At 42.5% G+C, this 24305-nt stretch overlaps 2 protein-coding genes across 10 annotated transcripts in view; one reads left to right on the top strand and one right to left on the bottom strand.

Annotated features, from left to right (window-relative positions):
• The window catches only part of LOC142101950 (uncharacterized), a 389962-nt gene that overhangs the window by 91998 nt on the left and 273659 nt on the right, over positions 1–24305 (bottom strand). The gene's annotated exons all lie outside the window — the stretch shown is intronic.
• SYNGAP1 (synaptic Ras GTPase activating protein 1) overlaps positions 1–24305 on the top strand; it is a 158411-nt gene that overhangs the window by 37644 nt on the left and 96462 nt on the right. For all 9 annotated transcript variants that reach the window (XR_012679165.1, XM_075186410.1, XM_075186400.1 and 6 more), the window contains exon 3: positions 6317–6422. Coding sequence is in view for 8 of the 9 variants with exons in the window: in XM_075186410.1 (XP_075042511.1) it covers positions 6317–6422 (106 nt within the window). In the remaining variant the exon portion in view is untranslated. The remainder of the gene's footprint in view (positions 1–6316; positions 6423–24305) is intronic.

Below are 24305 nucleotides of genomic sequence, written 5' to 3'. Positions count from 1 at the left end.
ATCTCTATAACCACTCCTACTGACTTTTACTCCTCCTACTGATCTATAACATCTCTATAACCACTCCTACTGACCTTTACTCCTCCTACTGATCTATAAGATCTCTATAACCACTCCTACTGACCTTTACTCCTCCTACTGATCTATAACATCTCTATAACCACTCCTACTGACCTTTACTCCTCCTACTGATCTATAAGATCTCTATAACCACTCCTACTGACCTTTACTCCTACTGATTTATAAGATCTCTATAACCACTCCTACTGACCTTTACTCCTCCTACTGATCTATAAGATCTCTATAACCACTCCTACTGACCTTTACTCCTCCTACTGATCTATAAGATCTCTATAACTACACCTACTGACCTTTACTCCTCCTACTGATCTATAAGATCTCTATAACCACTCCTACTGACCTTTAATCCTCCTACTGATCTATAAGATCTTTATAACCACTCCTACTGACCTTTACTCCTCCTACTGATCTATAAGATCTCTATAACCACTCCTACTGACCTTTACTCCTCCTACTGATCTTAAACACATCTCTATAACCACCCCTACTGTCCTTTACTCCTCCCACTGATCTATAACATCTCTATAACTACTCCTACTGACCTTTACTCCTCCCACTGATCTATAAGATCTCTATAACCACTCCCACTGACCTTTACTCCTCCTACTGATCTTAAACACATCTCTATAACCACTCCTACTGACCTTTACTCCTCCCACTGATCTATAACCACTCCTACTGACCTTTACTGCTCCCACTAATCTATAACATCTCTATAACCACTCCTACTGACCTTTACTCCTCCTACTGATCTATAACACATCTCTATGACCACTCCTACTGAACTTTACTCCTCCTACTGATCTTTACTCCTCCTACTGACCTATAACACATCTCTATAACCACTCCTACTGACCTTTACTCCTCCTACTGATCTTTACTCCTCCTACTGACCTATAACACATCTCTATAACCACTCCTACTGAACTTTACTCCTCCCACTGATCTATAACATCTCTATAACCACTCCTACTGACCTTTACTCCTCCTACTGATCTATAACACATCTCTATAACCACTCCTACTGATCTTTACTCCTCCTACTGATCTATAACACATCTCTATAACCACTCCTACTGATCTTTACTCCTCCCACTGATCTATAACATCTCTATAACCACTCCTACTTACCTTTATTCCTCCCACTGATCTATAACATCTCTATAACCACTCCTGCTGACCTTTACTCCTCCCACTGATCTATTACATCTCTATAACCACTCCTACTGATCTTTACTCCTCCCACTGATCAATAACATCTCTATAACCACTCCTACTGACCTTTACTCCTCCTACTGATCTATATCACATCTCTAACCACTCCTACTGACCTTTACTTCTCTTACCAATCAATAACATCTCTATAACCACTCCTACTGACCTTTACTCCTCTTACTGATCTATAACATCTCTATAACCACTCCTACTGACCTTTACTCCTCCTACTGATCTATAACATCTCTATAACCACTCCTACTGACCTTTACTCCTCCCACTGATCTATATCACATCTCTAACCACTCCTACTGACCTTTACTTCTCTTACCAATCAATAACATCTCTATAACCACTCCTACTGACCTTTACTCCTCTTACTGATCTATAACATCTCTATAACCACTCCTACTGACCTTTACCCTTTACTCCTCCCACTGATCTATAACACATCTCTATAACCACTCCTACTGACCTTTACTCCTCCTACTGATCTATAACATCTCTATAACCACTCCTACTGACCTTTACTCCTCCTACTGATCTATAACACATCTCTATAACCACTCCTACTGACCTTTACTCCTCTTACTGATCTATAACACATCTCTATAACCACTCCTACTGACCTTTACTCCTCCCACTGATCTAGAACACATCTCTATAACCACTCCTACTGACCTTTACTCCTCCTACTGATCTATAACACATCTCTATAACCACTCCTACTGACCTTTACTCCTCCTACTGATCTAGAACACATCTCTATAACCACTCCTACTGACCTTTACTCCTCCTACTGATCTATGACATCTCTATAACCACTCCTACTGACCTTTACTCCTCTTACTGATCTATAAGATCTCTATAACCACTCCTACTGACCTTTACTCCTCCTACTGATCTATAACATCTCTATAACCACTCCTACTGACCTTTACTCCTCCCACTGATCTATAAGATCTCTATAACCACTCCTACTGACCTTTACTCCTCCTACTGATCTATAACCTCTCTATAACCACTCCTACTGACCTTTACTCCTCCCACTAATCTATAAGATCTCTATAAACACTCCCACTGACCTTTAGTCCTCCCACTGATCTTTAACACATCTCTATAACCACTCCTACTGACCTTTACTCCTCCTACGATCTATAACACATCTCTATAACCACTCCTACTGACCTTTACTCCTCTTACCAATCTGTAACATCTCTATAACCACTCCTACTGACCTTTACTCCTCTTACTGATCTATAACACATCTCTATAACCACTCCTACTGACCTTTACTCCTCCTACTGATCTATAACACATCTCTATAATCACTCTTACTGACCTTTACTCCTCCTACTGATCTATAACATCTCTATAACCACTCCTACTGTCCTTTACTCCTCCTACTGATCTATAACACATCTCTATAACCACTCCTACTGTCCTTTACTCCTCCCATTGATCTATAACATCTCTATAACCACTCCTACTGACCTTTACTTCTCCTACTGATCTATATCACATCTCTATAACCACTCCTACTGACCTTTACTCCTCCTTCTGATCCATAACATGTCTATAACCACTCCTACTGACCTTTACTCCTCTTACCAATCTATAACATCTCTATAACCACTCCAACTGACCTTTACTCCTCCCACTGATCTATAACACATCTCTATAACCACCCCTACTGACCTTTACTCCTCCTACTGATCTATATCACATCTCTATAACCACTCCTACTTACCTTTACTCCTCCCACTGATCTATAAGATCTCTATAACCACTCCTACTGACCTTTACTCCTCTTACCAATCTGTAACATCTCTATAACCACTCCTACTGACCTTTACTCTTCCTACTGATCTATAACACATCTCTATAACCACTCCTACTGACATTTACTCCTCCTACTGATCTATAACATCTCTATAACCACTCCTACTAACCTTTACTCCTCCTACTGATCTATAACATCTCTATAACCACTCCTACTGACCTTTACTCCTCCTACTGATCTATAACACATCTCTATAACCACTCCTACTGACCTTTACTCCTCCCACTGATCTATAACATCTCTATAACCACTCCTACTGACCTTTACTCCTCCTACTGATCTATAACACATCTCTCCAACTAGTCCTACTGACCTTTACTTCTCATAACAATCTATACAGGTTTCCCTATTCCTACACCTACTGATTTTTCCTGCCCCTAATGATCTGTAATAGCTCCCTGAACCACTTCTTCTTACATTCTCTTCTACTGGTTTATGCCGCCCTATTCAACCATTCCTAGTAACCTTATCTCATTATTAGCAATTTTTTATAACCAGTTAAATGAATGTAATTTGTAACTCCTCCTCCTAATCTAACATGAAACAATTTGCCGTTCCTCTTGTTCTCCTACAGAATCCCTGTCCACATTTCTCCTTCCTCTGCCCTTATATAGCGTTGGTCTACGTTTCTTTATATGCTCTGTATAAACTATTATAGCTCCCACATTACCTGTCTCTATATTACCTTTATCTTGATGTGTCCTATTGTATTCATATAAAATTTCCCCCTATTTTCTCATTCTGCCCCCATACACATATTCCTGTGCTACAATTATATAAGGAGTTCCCGGAGTTCTTGGCACTATCTTTTGGGTGTGTGCTGAAGCGCACAAGGTTTAGGGTCGGCCACTTAGAGGGAAGTTGAGGTTATAAGGTGGTGTGAGCCTCTCTCTTCCCTCCCCAGGCAGACGCTGTATAAGGCAGCTGATGGACGGGGGGTATGTGGGTGGATTGCAAGCTGCTCTCCCAGATCCTGTCCTGTCATTGTTCCTGCAAGTAACTATGAGCATTATAGGGATGGAGTGGGAGAGAGACAGAGACAGGGAGGGGAAGTTACGGGAAGCACAGATGGAGGGATGGGTTAAAGAAAGAGGGAGAGGCAGAAAATAGGATGAAGATGGTAAAGAGGGGCGAGAGGGTAGGGGCATAATTAAGCTGCTGATATAATGAATGAATAGAATAGGAGACAGTGTGGAAAGGAGATTAGTGATGGAATAATAGTAAGGTCAGGGGAGTTATAAAAGGGGAATTAGAATGAGGGCTGATCAGGGTACAGGGAGGGGGGAGTGGGGTTCTGCACTGGGGAGAGAACTAATAGATAGAGTGGGTGAGAATGGTAAGGAGGGAGACGGGAAAGCAGTACGGGTCTATAGTCACAGTTGCTGCTTTTACTTGTACAGGATAATTATTGTAATTAACCCGTCACCAGAAAGTTCCGATCTGCTCCACCAATTAGAGGCAGCGCAGAAAGCCAGCGGCATTAACCATTCCCGTGCTGTTCTCGCATCCACTGCAGGGCACATAGGGACAATGGGAACGGCAGACATTTGGGAGGTGGGAGCAGACAGGTGGCAGTGGCATGAGGTGTAAGGGGGTAAAGAGCGACGGAGGAGAAGGACGGGTGTCAGCGGCGTTAGAGGCTGTGTAACATCATTTAGGGAGGTTGGCACTTTGGGGGCGTGAGTGTGGAGGGCTGGTATAAAGTGGACAATGAGAGAAGAGGTGCAGAGGACGAATCTTACAATGCTGAGAGGGACAGAGGACGGCACATACAAACTATAAAATCGGTGCATGATTTTTGCACACCTGCATTTCACTTTTTGAAGTGTTATTTTCCGTGACACATTACGGCATTGCGGTCCGTGATAGGAAAGACCATGTCTGCATCACTTTATAGGCCAGCCTTCTATTACTTTTGCATCATTCCTTAATTAAATATAACACTGCTCCTGGGATCCTCATTCGTGCCTTAAGTCGTAAGACAACGGTACATCGAGACTGTCATGGGTCACATTTGTATATTTTAATGTTTTCATTGCAGTTGGTTATGTAATTGTAGAAATTTATTTTCCAATATAAAAAGTGCCTTTATGGTGCGTCCCATCGAAAGTAATGGTCAGCTTATGATCACCGCCACCTATGAGGAAATGCAAAAAATTATTTTAGGCATTCAGTAAGGCCATACCAACACCTGCTAAACTAAACACACCTTATTAAACGCACAGCCTCGACCCTTGTGGTACATCAGAATATCTTATTGGGCTAAATAGAATGTAGTTTTTTGCATTTGGCGACAGAATCAGGCAGTCCATTGTGGCTAGTCCTTCACTAACACCTCAGTCCTCTCTGCTACCCACAGTCACAACCATCACGATGCACTGACCTGTACCTGTACCTGCAAAGGCTGAAATGGGTGAATTATGTCAGAATCATGTCAGGAAACAGATATGACATTTATACTGCAAGCACAATACTTCATGTTCATATACAACCCTGTAGGTGACAGCTTGGTGGCTATATTTGGTTTATAGAGGACCTGCCGTTGGGGTTGTATCTATTATATAAACCAGGGCCAATTTGTGGGCTGAGCCAGTGATTCACGAGCATCCAATCTTTCAATCCAATAGGAATTAGTGACATCACTGAGAAATGATGGATGAACTCGGGTCCTTGAGTAACGCAAACAGGTCACGTTTTCAGGATTTCCCTCTGTTGGCACATGTGACAGTTTAGTAGAATAATTCACTTGTGCCTGAGTAAGGAAATCCTCAAACATGGCTGTTGGGCACCTCTGGGCCTGAGCTCAGAAAACCTTCTTTGAAGATACGACGCTTGGGCATCGGGTGGCAGTCTTTCGTTTTCTTTGCACATTTTTACGTTGTCTTTGCTCCTTACATTCTTCCAAATGCACATTAATCCAGTGATATATGGAGAAGGACTTTAAGGCATTCTAGTTACTCATTGGGGATCCATCATGCAAAAACCATCCATGCTGAGCTCCCTGTACAGGTCTCATGTCTGTATAATGGCCCAGTGTTACTACCTTGTGTCAGTGCTGCCAGTTACAATAGACTAGGAGGACTAGGAGGGTGATAACACTAGATCTGGATCCAGCAATTTCTATCCTACATACTGTGTCACCTGTAACCATATAGCACCTTTTTCTGTTCACTTTAGGTTCACCCGTTGTTAATACGTGAGAGGAGAAGCGATCCAACCAGAACCAAATTCCTGAGGCGCACAGTCAGCGTCCCCGTGGAGGGGAAGCATCCCGACGAACACGGTACTGAGGACTTTCTCTTATATTTCTTTACATATGAAACAACAACATGGGATGAGATAGGGGCACAATAGCATAATGAACCCGCATTGCAGACTGTCGAGGGGACACACCTCATAATTATTACGTAACTCATGGAGACATATTGAACCTAGAATGACAAAAGGGCTCTGCAAAATAATGATCTCATAGCACAAAGTGACATGAGGATATGACAAGATAGTTATCCCATAACACAAGGTGACATGAGGATATGCCAACATAGTGATCCCATACTACAGGATGACATGAGGATATGACAAGATAGTTATCCCATAACACAGGCGGTCATGAGGATATGCTAACATAGTGATCCCATAACTCAAGGTGACATGAGGATATGCCAACATAGTGATCCCATAACACAGGGTGACATGAGGATATGACAACATAGTGATCCCATACTACAGGATGACATGAGGATATGCCAACAAAGTGATCCCATAACACAAGGTGACATGAGGATATGCCAACATAGTGATCCCATACTACAGGGTGACATGAGGATATGCCAACATAGTGATCCCATAACACAAGGTGACATGAGGATATGCTAACATAGTGATCCCATGCTACAGGGTGACATGAGGATATGCCAACATAGTGATCCCATGCTACAGGGTGACATGAGGATATGCCAACATAGTGATCCCATACTACAGGGTGACATGAGGATATGCCAACATAGTGATCCCATACTACAGGGTGACATGAGGATATGCCAACATAGTGATCCCATAACACAGGCGGTCATGAGGATATGCCAACATAGTGATCCCATAACACAAGGTGACATGAGGATATGCCAACATAGTGATCCCATACTACAGGGTGACATGAGGATATGCCAACATAGTGATCCCATAACACAAGGTGACATGAGGATATGCTAACATAGTGATCCCATGCTACAGGGTGACATGAGGATATGCCAACATAGTGATCCCATGCTACAGGGTAACATGAGGATATGCCAACATAGTGATCCCATACTACAGGGTGACATGAGGATATGCCAACATAGTGATCCCATACTACAGGGTGACATGAGGATATGCCAACATAGTGATCCCATACTACAAGGTGACATGAGGATATGCCAACATAGTGATCCCATAACACAGGCGGTCATGAGGATATGACAACATAGTGATCCCATAACACAGGCGGTCATGAGGATATGCCAACATAGTGATCCCATAACACAAGGTGACATGAGGATATGCCAACATAGTGATCCCATAACACAGGCGGTCATGAGGATATGCTAACATAGTGATCCCATAACTCAAGGTGACATGAGGATATGCTAACATAGTGATCCCATGCTACAGGGTGACATGAGGATATGCCAACATAGTGATCCCATGCTACAGGGTGACATGAGGATATGCCAACATAGTGATCCCATAACACAGGGTGACATGAGGATATGCCAACATAGTGATCCCATAATACAGGGTGACATGAGGATATGCCAACATAGTGATCCCATACTACAAGGTGACATGAGGATATGCCAACATAGTGATCCCATAACACAGGCGGTCATGAGGATATGACAACATAGTGATCCCATAACACAGGCGGTCATGAGGATATGCCAACATAGTGATCCCATAACACAAGGTGACATGAGGATATGCCAACATAGTGATCCCATAACACAGGCGGTCATGAGGATATGCAACATAGTAATCCCATAACACAGGCGGTCATGAGGATATGCTAACATAGTGATCCCATAACTCAAGGTGACATGAGGATATGCTAACATAGTGATCCCATGCTACAGGGTGACATGAGGATGTGCCAACATAGTGATCCCATGCTACAGGGTGACATGAGGATATGCCAACATAGTGATCCCATAACACAGGGTGACATGAGGATATGCCAACATAGTGATCCCATAACACAGGGTGACATGAGGATATGCCAACATAGTGATCCCATGCTACAGGGTGACATGAGGATATGCCAACATAGTGATCCCATAACTCAAGGTGACATGAGGATATGCCAACATAGTGATCCCATAACACAAGATGGCATGAGGATATGCCAATATGTGATCCCATAACACAGGGTGACATGAGGATATGCCAACATAATGATCCCATAACACAAGGTGACATGAGGATATGCCAACATAGTGATCCCATAACATATTGTGACATAAGGATATGCCAACATAGTGATCCCATAACACAGGGTGACATAAGGATATGCCAACATAGTGATCCCATACTACAGGGTGACATGAGGATATGCCAACACAGTAATCCCATAACACAGGGTGACATGAGAATATGCCAACATAGTGATCCCATACTACAGGATGACATGAGGATATGACAACATAGTGATCCCATACTACAGGCTGACACGAGGATATGCAAACATAATGATCCCATAACACAAGGTGACATGAGGGTATGCCAACATAGTGATCCCATAACAGAAGGTGACATGAGGATATGCCAACATGTGATCCCATAACAGAGGGTGACATGAGGATATGTCAACATAGTGATCCCATAACAGAAGGTGACATGAGGATATGCCAACATGTGATCCCATAACAGAAGGTGACATGAGGATATGTCAACATAGTGATCCCATAACACAGGGTGACATAAGAATATGCCAACATAGTGATCCCATAACACAAGGTGACATTTGGATATGCCAACTTAGTGATCCCATAACACAGGGTGACATAAGGATATGCCAACATAGTGATCCCATAACATAAGGTGACATGAGGATATGCCAACTTAGTGATCCCATAACTCAAGGTGACATGAGGATATGCCAATATAGTGATCCCATTACATATTGTGACATAAGGATATGCCAACATAGTGATTCCATACTACAGGGTGACATGAGGATATGACAACATAGTGATCCCATACTACAGGCTGACACGAGGATATGCAAACATAATAATCCCATAACACAAGGTGACATGAGGGTATGCCAACATAGTGATCCCATAACACAAGATGGAATGAGGATATGCCAACATTTGATCCCATAACAGAAGGTGACATGAGTATATGTCAACATAGTGATTCCATACTACAGGGTGACATGAGGATATACCAACATAGTGATTCCATACTACAGGGTGACATGAGGATATGCCAACATAGTGATTCCATACTACAGGGTGACATGAGGATATGCCAACATAGTGATCCCATACTACAGGGTGACATGAGGATATGACAACATAGTGATCCCATAACACAAGGTGACGTCAGGATATGCCAACATAGTGATCCCGTAACACAAGGTGACATGAGGATATGCCAACATAGTGATCCCATGCTACAGGGTGACATTAGGATATGCCAACATAGTGATCCCATGCTATAGGGTGACATGAGGATATGAAAACATAGTGATCCCATAACAGAAGGTGACATGAGGATATGCCAACATAGTGACTCCATAACACAGGGTGACAGGATATGCCAACATAGTGATCCCGTAACACAAGGTGACATGAGGATATGCCAACATAGTGATCCCATGCTACAGGGTGACATTAGGATATGCCAACATAGTGATCCCATGCTATAGGGTGACATGAGGATATGCCAACATAGTGATCCCATAACACAGGGTAACATAAGGATATACCAACATAGTGATCCCATAACACAGGGGTGACATGAGGATATGCCAACATAGTGATCCCTTACCACAAGGTGATATGAGGATATGACAACATAGTGATCCCATAACACAGGGTGACAAGAGAATATGCCAACATAGTGATCCCATACTACAGGGTGACATGAGGATATGCCAACATAGTGATCCCATAACAGAGGGTGACATGAGGATATGCCAACATAGTGCTCCCATAACACAAGGTGACATGAGGATATGCCAACATAGTGATTCCATAACACAGGGTGACATGAGAATATGCCAACATAGTGATCCCATAACACTGGGTGACATAAGGGTATGCCAACATAGTGATCCCATAACACAGGGTGACATGAGAATATGCCAACATAGTGATCCCATAACACAAGGTGACATAAGGGTATGCCAACATAGTGATAACATAACACAGGGTGACATGAGGATATGTCAACATAGTGATCCCATAACAGAGGGTGACATGAGGATATGCCAACATAGTGCTCCCATAACACAGGGTGACATGAGGATTCGCCAACATAGTGATCCCATACTACAGGGTGATATGAGGATATGCCAACATAGTGATCCCATAACACAGGGTGACATGAGGATATGCCAACATAGTGATCACATAACACAGGGTGACATGAGGATATGCCAACATAGTGATCACATAACACAGGGTGACATGAGGATATGCCAACATAGTGATCACATAACACAAGGTGACATGAGGATATGCAACATAGTGATAACATAACACAGGGTGACATGAGGATATGCCAACATAGTGATCACATAACACAGGGTGACATGAGGATATGCCAACATAGTGCTCCCATAACACAAGGTGACATGAGGATATGCCAACATAGTGATCCCATACTACAGGGTGACATGAGGATATGCCAACATAGTGATCCCATAACACAGGGTGACATGAGGATATGCCAACATAGTGATCACATAACACAAGGTGACATGAGGATATGCCAACATAGTGATCCCATACTACAGGGTGACATGAGGATATGCCAACATAGTGATCCCATACTACAAGGTGACATGAGGATATGTCAACATAGTGATCCCATAACAGAGGGTGACATGAGGATATGCCAACATAGTGATCCCATAACACAGGGTGACATTAGAATATGCCAACATAGTAAACCCATAACACAGGGTGACATGAGGATATGCCAACATAGTGATCCCATAACACAAGGTGACATAAGGGTATGCCAACATAATGATCCCATAGCACAAGGTGATATGATTATATGACAACATAGTGATCCCATAACACAGGGTGACATGAGAATATGCCAACATAGTGATCCCATAACACAGGGTGACATGAGAATATGCCAACATAGTGATCCCATACTACAGGGTGACATGAGGATATGCCAACATAGTGATCCCATACTACAAGGTGACATGAGGATATGTCAACATAGTGATCCCATAACAGAGGGTGACATGAGGATATGCCAACATAGTGCTCCCATAACACAGGGTGACATGAGGATTCGCCAACATAGTGATCCCATACTACAGGGTGATATGAGGATATGCCAACATAGTGATCCCATAACACAGGGTGACATGAGGATATGCCAACATAGTGATCACATAACACAGGGTGACATGAGGATATGCCAACATAGTGATCACATAACACAGGGTGACATGAGGATATGCCAACATAGTGATCACATAACACAAGGTGACATGAGGATATGCAACATAGTGATCCTATAACAGAGGGTGACATGAGGATATGCCAACATAGTGCTCCCATAATACAAGGTGACATGAGGATATGCCAACATAGTGCTCCCATAACACAAGGTGACATGAGGATATGCCAACATAGTGATCCCATACTACAGGGTGACATGAGGATATGCCAACATAGTGATCCCATAACACAGGGTGACATGAGGATATGCCAACATAGTGATCACATAACACAAGGTGACATGAGGATATGCCAACATAGTGATCCCATAACAGAGGGTGACATGAGGATATGCCAACATAGTGCTCCCATAATACAAGGTGACATGAGGATATGCCAACATAGTGATCACATAACACAGGGTGACATGAGGATATGCCAACATAGTGATCACATAACACAAGGTGACATGAGGATATGCAACATAGTGATCACATAACACAGGGTGACATGAGAATATGCCAACATAGTAATCCCATAACACAGGGTGACATGAGAATATGCCAACATAGTGATCCCATAACACAGGGTGACATGAGGATATGCCAACATAGTGATCCCATAATACAGGGTGACACGAGGATATGCCAACATAGTGATCACATAACACAAGGTGACATGAGGATATGCAACATAGTGATCACATAACACAGGGTGACATGAGAATATGCCAACATAGTAATCCCATAACACAGGGTGACATGAGGATATGCCAACATAGTGATCCCATAGCAGAGGGTGACATGAGGATATGCCAACATAGTGCTCCCATAATACAAGGTGACATGAGGATATGCCAACATAGTGATCACATAACACAGGGTGACATGAGAATATGCCAACGATCCCGTAACACAGGGTGACATGAGGATATGCCAACATAGTGATCCCATAACACAGGGTGACATTAGAATATGCCAACATAGTAAACCCATAACACAGGGTGACATGAGGATATGCCAACATAGTGATCCCATAACACAAGGTGACATAAGGGTATGCCAACATAATGATCCCATAGCACAAGGTGATATGATTATATGACAACATAGTGATCCCATAACACAGGGTGACATGAGAATATGCCAACATAGTGATCCCATAACACAGGGTGACAGGAGAATATGCCAACATAGTGATCCCATACTACAGGGTGACATGAGGATATGCCAACATAGTGATCCCATACTACAAGGTGACATGAGGATATGTCAACATAGTGATCCCATAACAGAGGGTGACATGAGGATATGCCAACATAGTGCTCCCATAACACAGGGTGACATGAGGATATGCCAACATAGTGATCCCATACTACAGGGTGACATGAGGATATGCCAACATAGTGATCCCATAACACAGGGTGACATGAGGATATGCCAACATAGTGATCACATAACACAGGGTGACATGAGGATATGCCAACATAGTGATCACATAACACAGGGTGACATGAGGATATGCCAACATATTGATCACATAACACAAGGTGACATGAGGATATGCCAACATAGTGATCACATAACACAGGGTGACATGAGGATATGCAACATAGTGATCACATAACACAGGGTGACATGAGAATATGCCAACATAGTAATCCCATAACACAGGGTGACATGAGGATATGCCAACATAGTGATCCCATAACAGAGGGTGACATGAGTTTATGCCAACATAGTGCTCCCATAATACAAGGTGACATGAGGATATGCCAACATAGTGATCACATAACACAGGGTGACATGAGAATATGCCAACGATCCCGTAACACAGGGTGACATGAGGATATGCCAACATAGTGATCCCATAACACAGGGTGACATTAGAATATGCCAACATAGTAAACCCATAACACAGGGTGACATGAGGATATGCCAACATAGTGATCCTATAACACAAGGTGACATAAGGGTATGCCAACATAATGATCCCATAGCACAAGGTGATATGATTATATGACAACATAGTGATCCCATAACACAGGGTGACATGAGAATATGCCAACATAGTGATCCCATAACACAGGGTGACATGAGAATATGCCAACATAGTGATCCCATACTACAGGGTGACATGAGGATATGCCAACATAGTGATCCCATACTACAAGGTGACATGAGGATATGTCAACATAGTGATCCCATAACAGAGGGTGACATGAGGATATGCCAACATAGTGCTCCCATAACACAGGGTGACATGAGGATTCGCCAACATAGTGATCCCATACTACAGGGTGATATGAGGATATGCCAACATAGTGATCCCATAACACAGGGTGACATGAGGATATGCCAACATAGTGATCACATAACACAGGGTGACATGAGGATATGCCAACATAGTGATCACATAACACAGGGTGACATGAGGATATGCCAACATAGTGATCACATAACACAAGGTGACATGAGGATATGCAACATAGTGATAACATAACACAGGGTGACATGAGGATATGCCAACATAGTGATCACATAACACAGGGTGACATGAGGATATGCCAACATAGTGCTCCCATAACACAAGGTGACATGAGGATATGCCAACATAGTGATCCCATACTACAGGGTGACATGAGGATATGCCAACATAGTGATCCCATAACACAGGGTGACATGAGGATATGCCAACATAGTGATCCCATAACACAGGGTGACATGAGGATATACCAACATAGTGATCTCATAACACAAGGTGACATGAGGATATGCCAACATAGTGCTCCCATAACACAAGGTGACATGAGGATATGCCAACATAGTGATCCCATAACACAGGGTGACATGAGGATATACCAACATAGTGATCTCATAACACAAGGTGACATGAGGATATGCCAACATAGTGATCCCATACTACAGGGTGACATGAGGATATGCCAACATAGTGATCCCATAACACAGGGTGACATGAGGATATGCCAACATAGTGATCCCATAACACAGGGTGACATGAGGATATACCAACATAGTGATCTCATAACACAAGGTGACATGAGGATATGCCAAGATAGTGATCCCATACTACAGGGTGACATGAGGATATGCCAACATAGTGATCCCATAACACAGGGTGACATGAGGATATGCCAACATGGTGATGAAGAATGAGGGTTAAAGATAAGTATGCTGTGAGATCAATGGAAATATTTATATGAATGAGAGGAGTGGGCCAAATAAGATTGCAGGATGTGCGTATTGGTGGTTTTAGTTGTATAAGACATGCTAACTTCCACAGCATAGAGATACAGTGGTGATATGACCTGATGTAACAGAGGGACATAGAGACTCAGTACTGAAGTGACCTTACGTAACAGTGTTACATAGAGAAACAGTGATGAAATGTAAGAGCGACACATTGACTAAATGGCCTCATGTATCAGCAGGACATGATAATCCCAGGCAGCAGGATGACACAGTGACAGTGTGAAGAATTGTACGGAAGTGAAACATTCAGACATCATGATAAAATAGCTTCACACAACTGAGTAACATGATAACACATAGACAGAATCACTGCACTGAACGGTGTGACATAATGACAAAGTAAATAATATCCCTCGCAGAGGATGTACAAACAAGGGCAGAGATTACAGCTATAAGCATCTGGTACAGCTTGTTAACATGACAATATTGGTGATCACATTTGAGGACTGCACAGAGTGTACAACCTGATGGGGGCCACATGGGCAGTCCTCTAACCTTCAAAAGAGCCACACAATACCCTTAATCTCAGTAATAACTTAAAATAATAAATTGAATTAACGAAAGAGACACCTATCTGTAATAACATATCAGTAAGTATTATAAGCGTTACACGCTATAGCAAACAAATCTGACTATAAAGCAGGAAGGAGCTGGGGGCCGCAGGTGGAAGCTTGGAATGACCTACAGCCTGGTGCCCATCACTGACATAGATGATCCACACCAGCTCTAGAGCACCAGTGACACTACGTACGTAATTCACACAGCTCTAGAGCACCAGTGACACTACGTAGATGATCAACACCAGCTCTAGAGCACCAGTGACACTACGCAGGTGATTCACACAGCTCTAGAGCACCAGTGACACTACGTAGATGATCAACACCAGCTCTAGAGCACCAGTGACACTACGCAGGTGATCCACACCAGCTCTAGAGCACCAGAGAGACTACGCAGGTGATCAACACCAGCTCTAGAGCACCAGTGACACTACGTAGGTGATTCACACAGCTCTAGAGCACCAGTGACACTACGTAGATGATCAACACCAGCTCTAGAGCACCAGTGACACTACGCAGGTGATTCACACAGCTCTAGAGCACCAGTGACACTACGTAGATGATCAACACCAGCTCTAGAGCACCGGTGACACTACGCAGGTGATCCACACCAGCTCTAGAGCACCAGAGAGACTACGCAGGTGATCAACACCAGCTCTAGAGCACCAGTGACACTACGTAGGTGATTCACACAGCTCTAGAGCACCAGTGACACTACGTAGATGATCCACAACAGCTCTAGAGCACCAGTGACACTACGTAGATGATCCACACCAGTTCTAGAGCACCAGTGACACTACGTAGATGATCCACACCAGCTCTAGAGCACCAGTGACACTACACAGATGATCCACACCAGCTCTAGAGCACCAGTGACACTACACAGATGATCCACACCAGTTCTAGAGCACCAGTGACACTATGTAGTTGATCCACACCAGTTCTAGAGCACCACTGACACCACGTAGATGGATAATCCGCACTAGCTCTAGAGCATCAGTGACACTATGTAGTTGACCCACACCAGCTCTAGAGCACCAGTGACACCATGTAGATGGATGATCCACACTAGCTCTAGAGCACCATTGACACTACGTAGATGATCCACGTCAGCTCTAGAGCACCAGTGACACTACGTAGATGATCAACACCAGCTCTAGAGCACCAGTGACACTACGTAGATGATCAACACCAGCTCTAGAGCACCAGTGACACTACGCAGGTGATCCACACCAGCTCTAGAGCACCAGAGAGACTACGCAGGTGATCAACACCAGCTCTAGAGCACCAGTGACACTACGTAGGTGATTCACACAGCTCTAGAGCACCAGTGACACTACGTAGATGATCAACACCAGCTCTAGAGCACCAGTGAGACTACACAGATGATCCACACCTGCTCTAGATTACCAGTGACACTATGTAGATGATCCACAACAGCTCTAGAGCACCAGTGACACTACGTAGATGATACACACCAGCTCTAGAGCACCAGTGACACTACGTAGATGATCCGCACCAGTGACACTACGTAGATGATCCACACCAGCTCTAGAGCACCAGTGACACTACGTAGATGATAAACACCAGCTCTAGAGCACCAGTGACACTATGTAGATGATCAACACCAGCTCTAGAGCACCTGTGACACTACGTAGATGATTCACACCAGTTCTAGAGCACCAGTGACACTACGTAGATGATCCACACCAGCTCTAGAGCACCAGTGACACTACACAGATGATCCACACCAGCTCTAGAGCACCAGTGACACTACACAGATGATCCACACCAGCTCTAGAGCACCAGTGACACTACACAGATGATCCACACCAGTTCTAGAGCACCAGTGACACTATGCAGTTGATCCACACCAGTTCTAGAGCACCACTGACACCACGTAGATGGATAATCCACACTAGCTCTAGAGCATCAGTGACACTATGTAGTTGACCCACACCAGCTCTAGAGCACCAGTGACACCACGTAGATGGATGATCCACACTAGCTCTAGAGCACCATTGACACTACGTAGATGATCCACGTCAGCTCTAGAGCACCATTGACGCTACATAGAGAAATCCACACCAGTTCTAGAGCACCAGCGACAATATGTAGATCCACACCAGCTCCATCAAGCTACAGGTGTAGCGTCTAGCCACAGTTTGAAGATATTTTAAGGACACCATGCCTTAATTGTAAATAAAAACGATATTGTTTTTGCCAATTATAACAAACCTTTTTTAAATGGCCTAAAATCATCACAATTTAGGTGTCTGCTAATGATTGTAGACTTGTAGTAAGCCTTCAGACTGCGAGAATAATATGTCTGTAATGGGAATTGTCCTACACTATTTTAGATTTGAAATAATATTGGCACTTGACAATTTATGAAGAAGGTTCTAGGTTTGTAATGAATAAATCGCTAGATTAAAAACAATAAAATGTTTAATTAGAAATGATGAAGGTCCAAGATTACTAGTGTAGAGGGTTCTACAAATGTGGAAGATCTTATATCAGTACTCATGGTGGTCCCACACGTCACGTAATAAGATTCTTGTTGTGTATAATAATGTAAAACGTGGATGGAAAATCTCGTTATATTAAAATTAATGTTTTAGATTATGATATTATTATTGTTGAACAAACTCATTACAAATTATAGATTATGTTGGTCCTACATTGCAAGAAATAAGAAATAAGGATATTAAAAAAGTAACTTTTTTTTTAATATGATGAAGGTTTTATATTGGGATGGCAACTTCTAAATGATCAGTGATGCAGTTCTTGTATTGTGACTGATGATGATCATGAAGTCTGATGATACTTCGTTACTAATGACCTAGATGCTGAACCCTACAAAATAATTGAAGATGCCAGATCTCTAATCATGCTGGTTTTAGATTACGATGGATGAAAGTTCTAGATTTTGAGTGATTAAAGAGATTATTAAAGTGCAAAGGATTTATGTTCTAGATTACAAACTATTAGGATTCTAGATTACTACAGTTAGGGCCTGATTCATTAAGGATCTTAACTTAAGAAACTTCTTAGTTCAGTCTCCTGGACAAAACCATGTTACAATGCAAGGGGTGCAAATTAGTATTCTGTTTTGCACATAAGTTAAATACTGACTGTTTTATCATGTAGCAGACAAATATCAACTTTAAATTTCAGTGTACAAATAAGCTATCAAGTATTTGTGTGCTACATGAAAAAACAGTCAGTATTTAACTTATGTGCAAAACAGAATGCTAATTTGCACCCCTTGCATTGTAACATGGTTTTGTCCAGGAGACTGAAATAAGAAGTTTCTTAAGTTAAGATCCTTAATGAATCAGGCCCTTTAAAGTGTCGAGAACATTAACGACTACGATGGATCCTAGAAAAGAAATAATGAAGATTCCAGTTGTAGTGATATAGTGATAACATTATGTAAATCCTAAATTATAATGGTAAAGGCCTTACAATTTAATTCTGAATGACTGATGTTATAAATACAAGATTATCTTTGATGTTCTTGTATTAAAAGTGAAGAGAAACCCAAAATAATATTAATAACGCTCTACTTCCAGTGCAAATGTAATAGGTTCTAGGTTACTAGTAATCACAGGTTTAGATTATTGTTATTGATAATGTTTCTATATTACTAGTGATAAAGGCTATATTTATTATTTAGGTTCTGTCTTACTAGTAATTATTATTTTAGGTAATCAGTGTCATGCATGCTGTGTTACTGGTGGTCAGTGGGCTAGCTATTTTGTGGCTTTGATTTTTAATAAGAACAGTTTTGGGGTACAATTTATGGATATAAAGCTATCGCTGTCTCTTATGTATCATCCCTACCAGTGTTATCATTAGTATCCTACAATGCCCTGTAATAAGCAGCGTTCTCACAGCAATACGTGATAAAACCAGTCATTTTTCTGTTGTTTGTTGTGCTACTTCCCTGGTGCTCACAGTCCCTGGCGATATGCGTGGAAATATATCAACATTCTATGTTGCTGTTCTGAGTATCAATATATCCCATTTCATGAAAACTGATAGTATTGTAATTTGTGTGTTTGTTTCTTTGAGGTAAAGTGGACCCGCCATTCATCTACACACACAGAAGAAAGACATCTAGGGGTATATTTACTAAACTGGGGGTTTGAAAAAGTGGAGATGTTGCCTATAGCAACCAATCAGATTCAAGCTGTCATTTATTTAGTACATTCTACAAAATGACAGCTAGAATCTGATTGGTTGCTATAGACAACATCTCCACTTTTTCAAACCCGCAGTTTAGTAAATCTAGCCCCTAGCCACTAGTCCTGCCAGTCTGCGTTCTCATGAATATTCATACACACAATGGCGTCCTCCACTGTGTGTACAAGTTTGTAGACTTAAGTGTGTGAAATGTTTACAGTGTGTTACATATGTACATTAGTGGACAGGGATGAGCGGTATTTCAGGAAAACTGCATTTTCATTCCAGGGGGTTTAATGGATTTTGCAAAAAAATAAAATTTACATTGTAATGTAATCATACATCTGTATGCAGCGGTCCAAGTGAAATGTAAGGGACTGGACTCTGATAGTGATGGAGGCAGTAGGAGAAGTGGCGTTATGACATACCCCCGTATACCCCCCACTTCTACCACTGTGTATATATATATATATATATATATATATATATATATATATATATATATATATATATATATACATATGTATAAAGTAAGTGACTGTAATGTGATAGTGCTACAATGGAGGCAGTAGGAGAAGTGGCGTTATGACATACCCTGTATACCCCCCTCTTCCACCACTGTATGTACATAATTCATAGTTCTATCAATTGATGGAACTGAGCGAGATATGTTTAATAAGAGAATGCCACTTACCTGCACACTCCTGGGCGGGCACATCACACATAATAGTCAGAACAGGAGAGCTTGGCTCTTGCGCAAGGAATGAGTTGCATTTTTTAATGTAAATCATTCATCCCGTTGACAGCCCCCGGGGGAGGGGCCTTGACAACACCACCAGCAGTTATAAAATAATTCCCATCCCAAGCAGGACCTTCAGGGATCTGCAGGACTGAAGTACCGGTTGAGCAAAATTAAGTTTTCAGTTTTGGTTGGACTTATGCTTTAGCTTTTATTGACTTTATTAACAAAAGATTTTTTACTACTGCTCTGTTTTCTTCCTGTGTGCTTTCTTGACCCACATTTGGTACAACACTGTATTGTATTTAGTTGACATGCTTACTATGGAGGGGTTCAGCATGCCGTCCAGGCTGTGTCTGTCACAGAAACCTGTACACAGTGGTGGGATTCAGATAAATTAACAACCGGTTCTCTGCCCTAATGACCGTAAAGTATAGAAAAAGATATACCGAAGGGTAGTTTAATATTTAACATTGAATCACAATAGGAATTAAATTTAAATATAGGCAATAAAAGAGTACAAATTATTAAGACATTACACAGACAATAACAAAGTAATAAACAACAAATAATATAAAAGCTGCTTAATGATCAATTATTTATATCAATATCAAGAGGCAACTCTCTAGTCAAACCCAAGCGTGCGTGTGTGTATAAAATATTTCTTATTTTATGCTGCTAATATCAAGATAATAATAGTAATGAGTCATGTTATGCCACACAGTAGTGCCCCCATTTCAAATTATGCCACAGTAATGCCCCCAGTTCATATTATGCCACAGTAATGCCCCTCTTCATCACACTGTGCCATGCTGCTTTGGCCCCTCTTCACACTCTGCCATGCTGCCTTTGCTCTCCATTCACACTCTGCCATGCTGCTTTTACCCCTCTTCGCACTCTGCCGTGCTCCCTTTGCTCTCCCTTCACACTCTGCCATGTTGCTTTGGCCCCTCTTCACACTCTGCCATGTTGCTTTGGCCCCTCTTCACACTCTGCCATGCTGCTTTTGTTCCTCCTTCACACTCTGCCATGCTGCTTTCCCCCCTCACACTGTGCCATGCTGCTTTCCCCCCTCACACTCTGCCATGCTGCTTTGGCCCCCCTTCATACTCTGCCATGCTGCTTTTACCCCTCTTCGCACTCTGCCATGCTCCCTTTGCTCTCCCTTCACACTCTGCCATGCTGCCTTTGCTCTCCCTTCACACTCTGCCATGCTGCTTTTACCCCTCTTCGCACTCTGTCATGCTCCCTTTGCTCTCCCTTCACACTCTGCCATGTTGTTTTGGCCCCTCTTCACACTCTGCCATGCTGCTTTTGTTCCTCCTTCACACTGTGCCATGCTGCTTTCCCCCCTCACACTGTGCCATGCTGCTTTTGCCCCTCTTCACACTCTGCCATGCTGCTTTTGTTCATCCTTCACACTGTGCCATGCTGCTTTCCCCCCTCACACTGTGCCATGCTGCTTTTGCCCCCCTCACAATGTGCCATGCTGCTTTTGCCCCCCTTCACACTCTGCCATGCTGCTTTTGCTCCCCCTTGCTTCCGTTCCTTCACTTACCTTTTCTATCGGCTTCTTTCTTCTCTTTTCTTTTTTTCTTGTCTTCTGTCTTCTTGCTGACTCCTCTCTGCGCCGCTCCTCACTGAATGTCGGGCGTGACATCATCACGCCCGACATTCAGTGCGGAAGGAGCAAGGAGGAGGAGTGCCGATGCCGCGGGCAGGTGAGTATTTTTTCAATATTTTTTATAAAGGGCCCTGCTCCCCCACCAATGAAGAGTGTGGACTCAGTCTGTAGCCAACGGTTTGCCGAACTGACCCTAAAATTAGGTATCGGTTCTGGCGAACCAGTGAGAACCGCTGAATCTCACCCCTGAATACCTACTGTTACAAAGTACCAAGAGAATTTTAAATTGTGAAAGATTATTTTATGAGAAACTTCCATGTTGGAGATTTTAGTGCACCAGGGCTCACAGAGGCTGCTCCTTGCTTCAGGTGCACCTGTCACATAGGGAAATGATTAATATATATGATAAAGGGAACTAAATAATAAATAAAATATATTATTATATAATCAGATCAGCAGCATTTAGCATAGACAGATAAAGCCATCCGTGGCAGTTCATCTGCTTTGTACTATCCATGACCACACTGTGCAGCCCATGAACTACAAATCTCATACTTAGAAGCCATAAATACACACAAAACCACATAAATTTGTACTATCCCTCCTGTATCACCTGCAGCTGGTTTAGAAACTCAGTTCTTGCAAATAATTTTTAAAGGAAGCATTATATGACTACAGTGTAATCATTTTGCCAACCACAGCAAGGCAAATACAATTCAGGCCAACTCCTAATGTGAATGCCTTATATTGTCACAAGAAGTCAGTGTCTCCGGCATCTCTGCATGGAGGGCCGTGCACGGGTGCAGACGTAACTCAGGCCCTAGGCTAAACTTCAGCTATGTGCTCCATTATCTCCCATAAGCCTGTGGAAACATAATATTATGTGTCAGCAGTAACACAGCAATATTAACCTCACACAGTGGGTTTGACAAGTCCACACACCCTTAATGAAATTGCAGTTGTTTGTCATGTAGAGCCTGAAAACATTTTTGTTTAGGAAAATATAGGTGAAATGAGAAAATCTACAATACCCTGGTTGCATAAGTGTGCACACCTTTTGTAGAAGCACCTTTTGCTTTTATTATAGCATTGAGTCATCATCATCATCGCCAACTCATTCACATCAGTCCCTGCCCATTGGAGCTTACAATCTAAATCCCCTAACATACACACGCACAGACCGAGAGAAACTAAGGGCAATTTAATAGCAGCCAATTAACCTACCAGTATGTTTTTGGAGTGTGGGAAGAAACCGGAGCACCCGGAGGAAACCCACGCAAACACGGGGAGAACATACAAACTCCACACATATAAGGCCATGGTCGGAAATCGAACTCATGACCCCAGTGCTGTGAGGCAGAAGTGCTAACCACTGATCCACCGTGCTGCCCACATGTCCTTTTGAATAGTCTCTATGAACTGCACACACCTGGATTTTACAAGTCTATCTCATTCTTCCTGCAGAATGGTCCATCAAATTGTGAGGGGATCTCCTGTGCACAACCCTCTTTAAGTCATTCCACAAGTTATCTATGAGATTGAAGGCTGGGCTCTGATTGGGCCATTCCAAGACTTATTTTCTGAAGCCATTCCTTGGATGTCATCTACAAATCACAATGCGCCCGTTTAGACCCGTTGTATGCCTGGGTTTGCACCAATGCAGATACTTTTTCGTCCCTAAATGAGGCTAAACTTAGAAAAATAAAAAGCTTATCTTATTGATAGTGGTAGTAAACAAGTAGGACGGTCGGACTTTGACAAGACCTTTAAACATTTGCCCCATGCTCCTCAGGAGATTTGTCCACCTCTGTACACATCGAGATGCACTTTCAGGTTACGTAGGTGTCTCCACCCACCAATCACAACCTGTCCTTCAGCCTCACCTGACCTCACCCCCTCCCCTGTACCCAGAACCACATGTACACAGCGACGCCTAAGAACTCTTAGCCCAATTCACTTCTCATATTCACTAAAACAACAACCTTCTCCCATGACTGTACTGTCCTGCTCTAATCAGGCTGCCTCCTTCTATAACAAAATACTCACTTCAGCCCTAGACAATGCAGCTCCAGCTATTACATATAGTCTCAGAAGATCCAAACCACAAACAC

Source organism: Mixophyes fleayi, chromosome 9, assembly GCF_038048845.1.
Source record: "Mixophyes fleayi isolate aMixFle1 chromosome 9, aMixFle1.hap1, whole genome shotgun sequence".
In the NCBI taxonomy this organism is placed as follows: Eukaryota; Metazoa; Chordata; class Amphibia; order Anura; family Limnodynastidae; genus Mixophyes; species Mixophyes fleayi.
The sequence above is the reverse complement of the archived record's forward strand: the minus strand, read 5'-3'. Positions and strand labels throughout refer to the sequence as shown.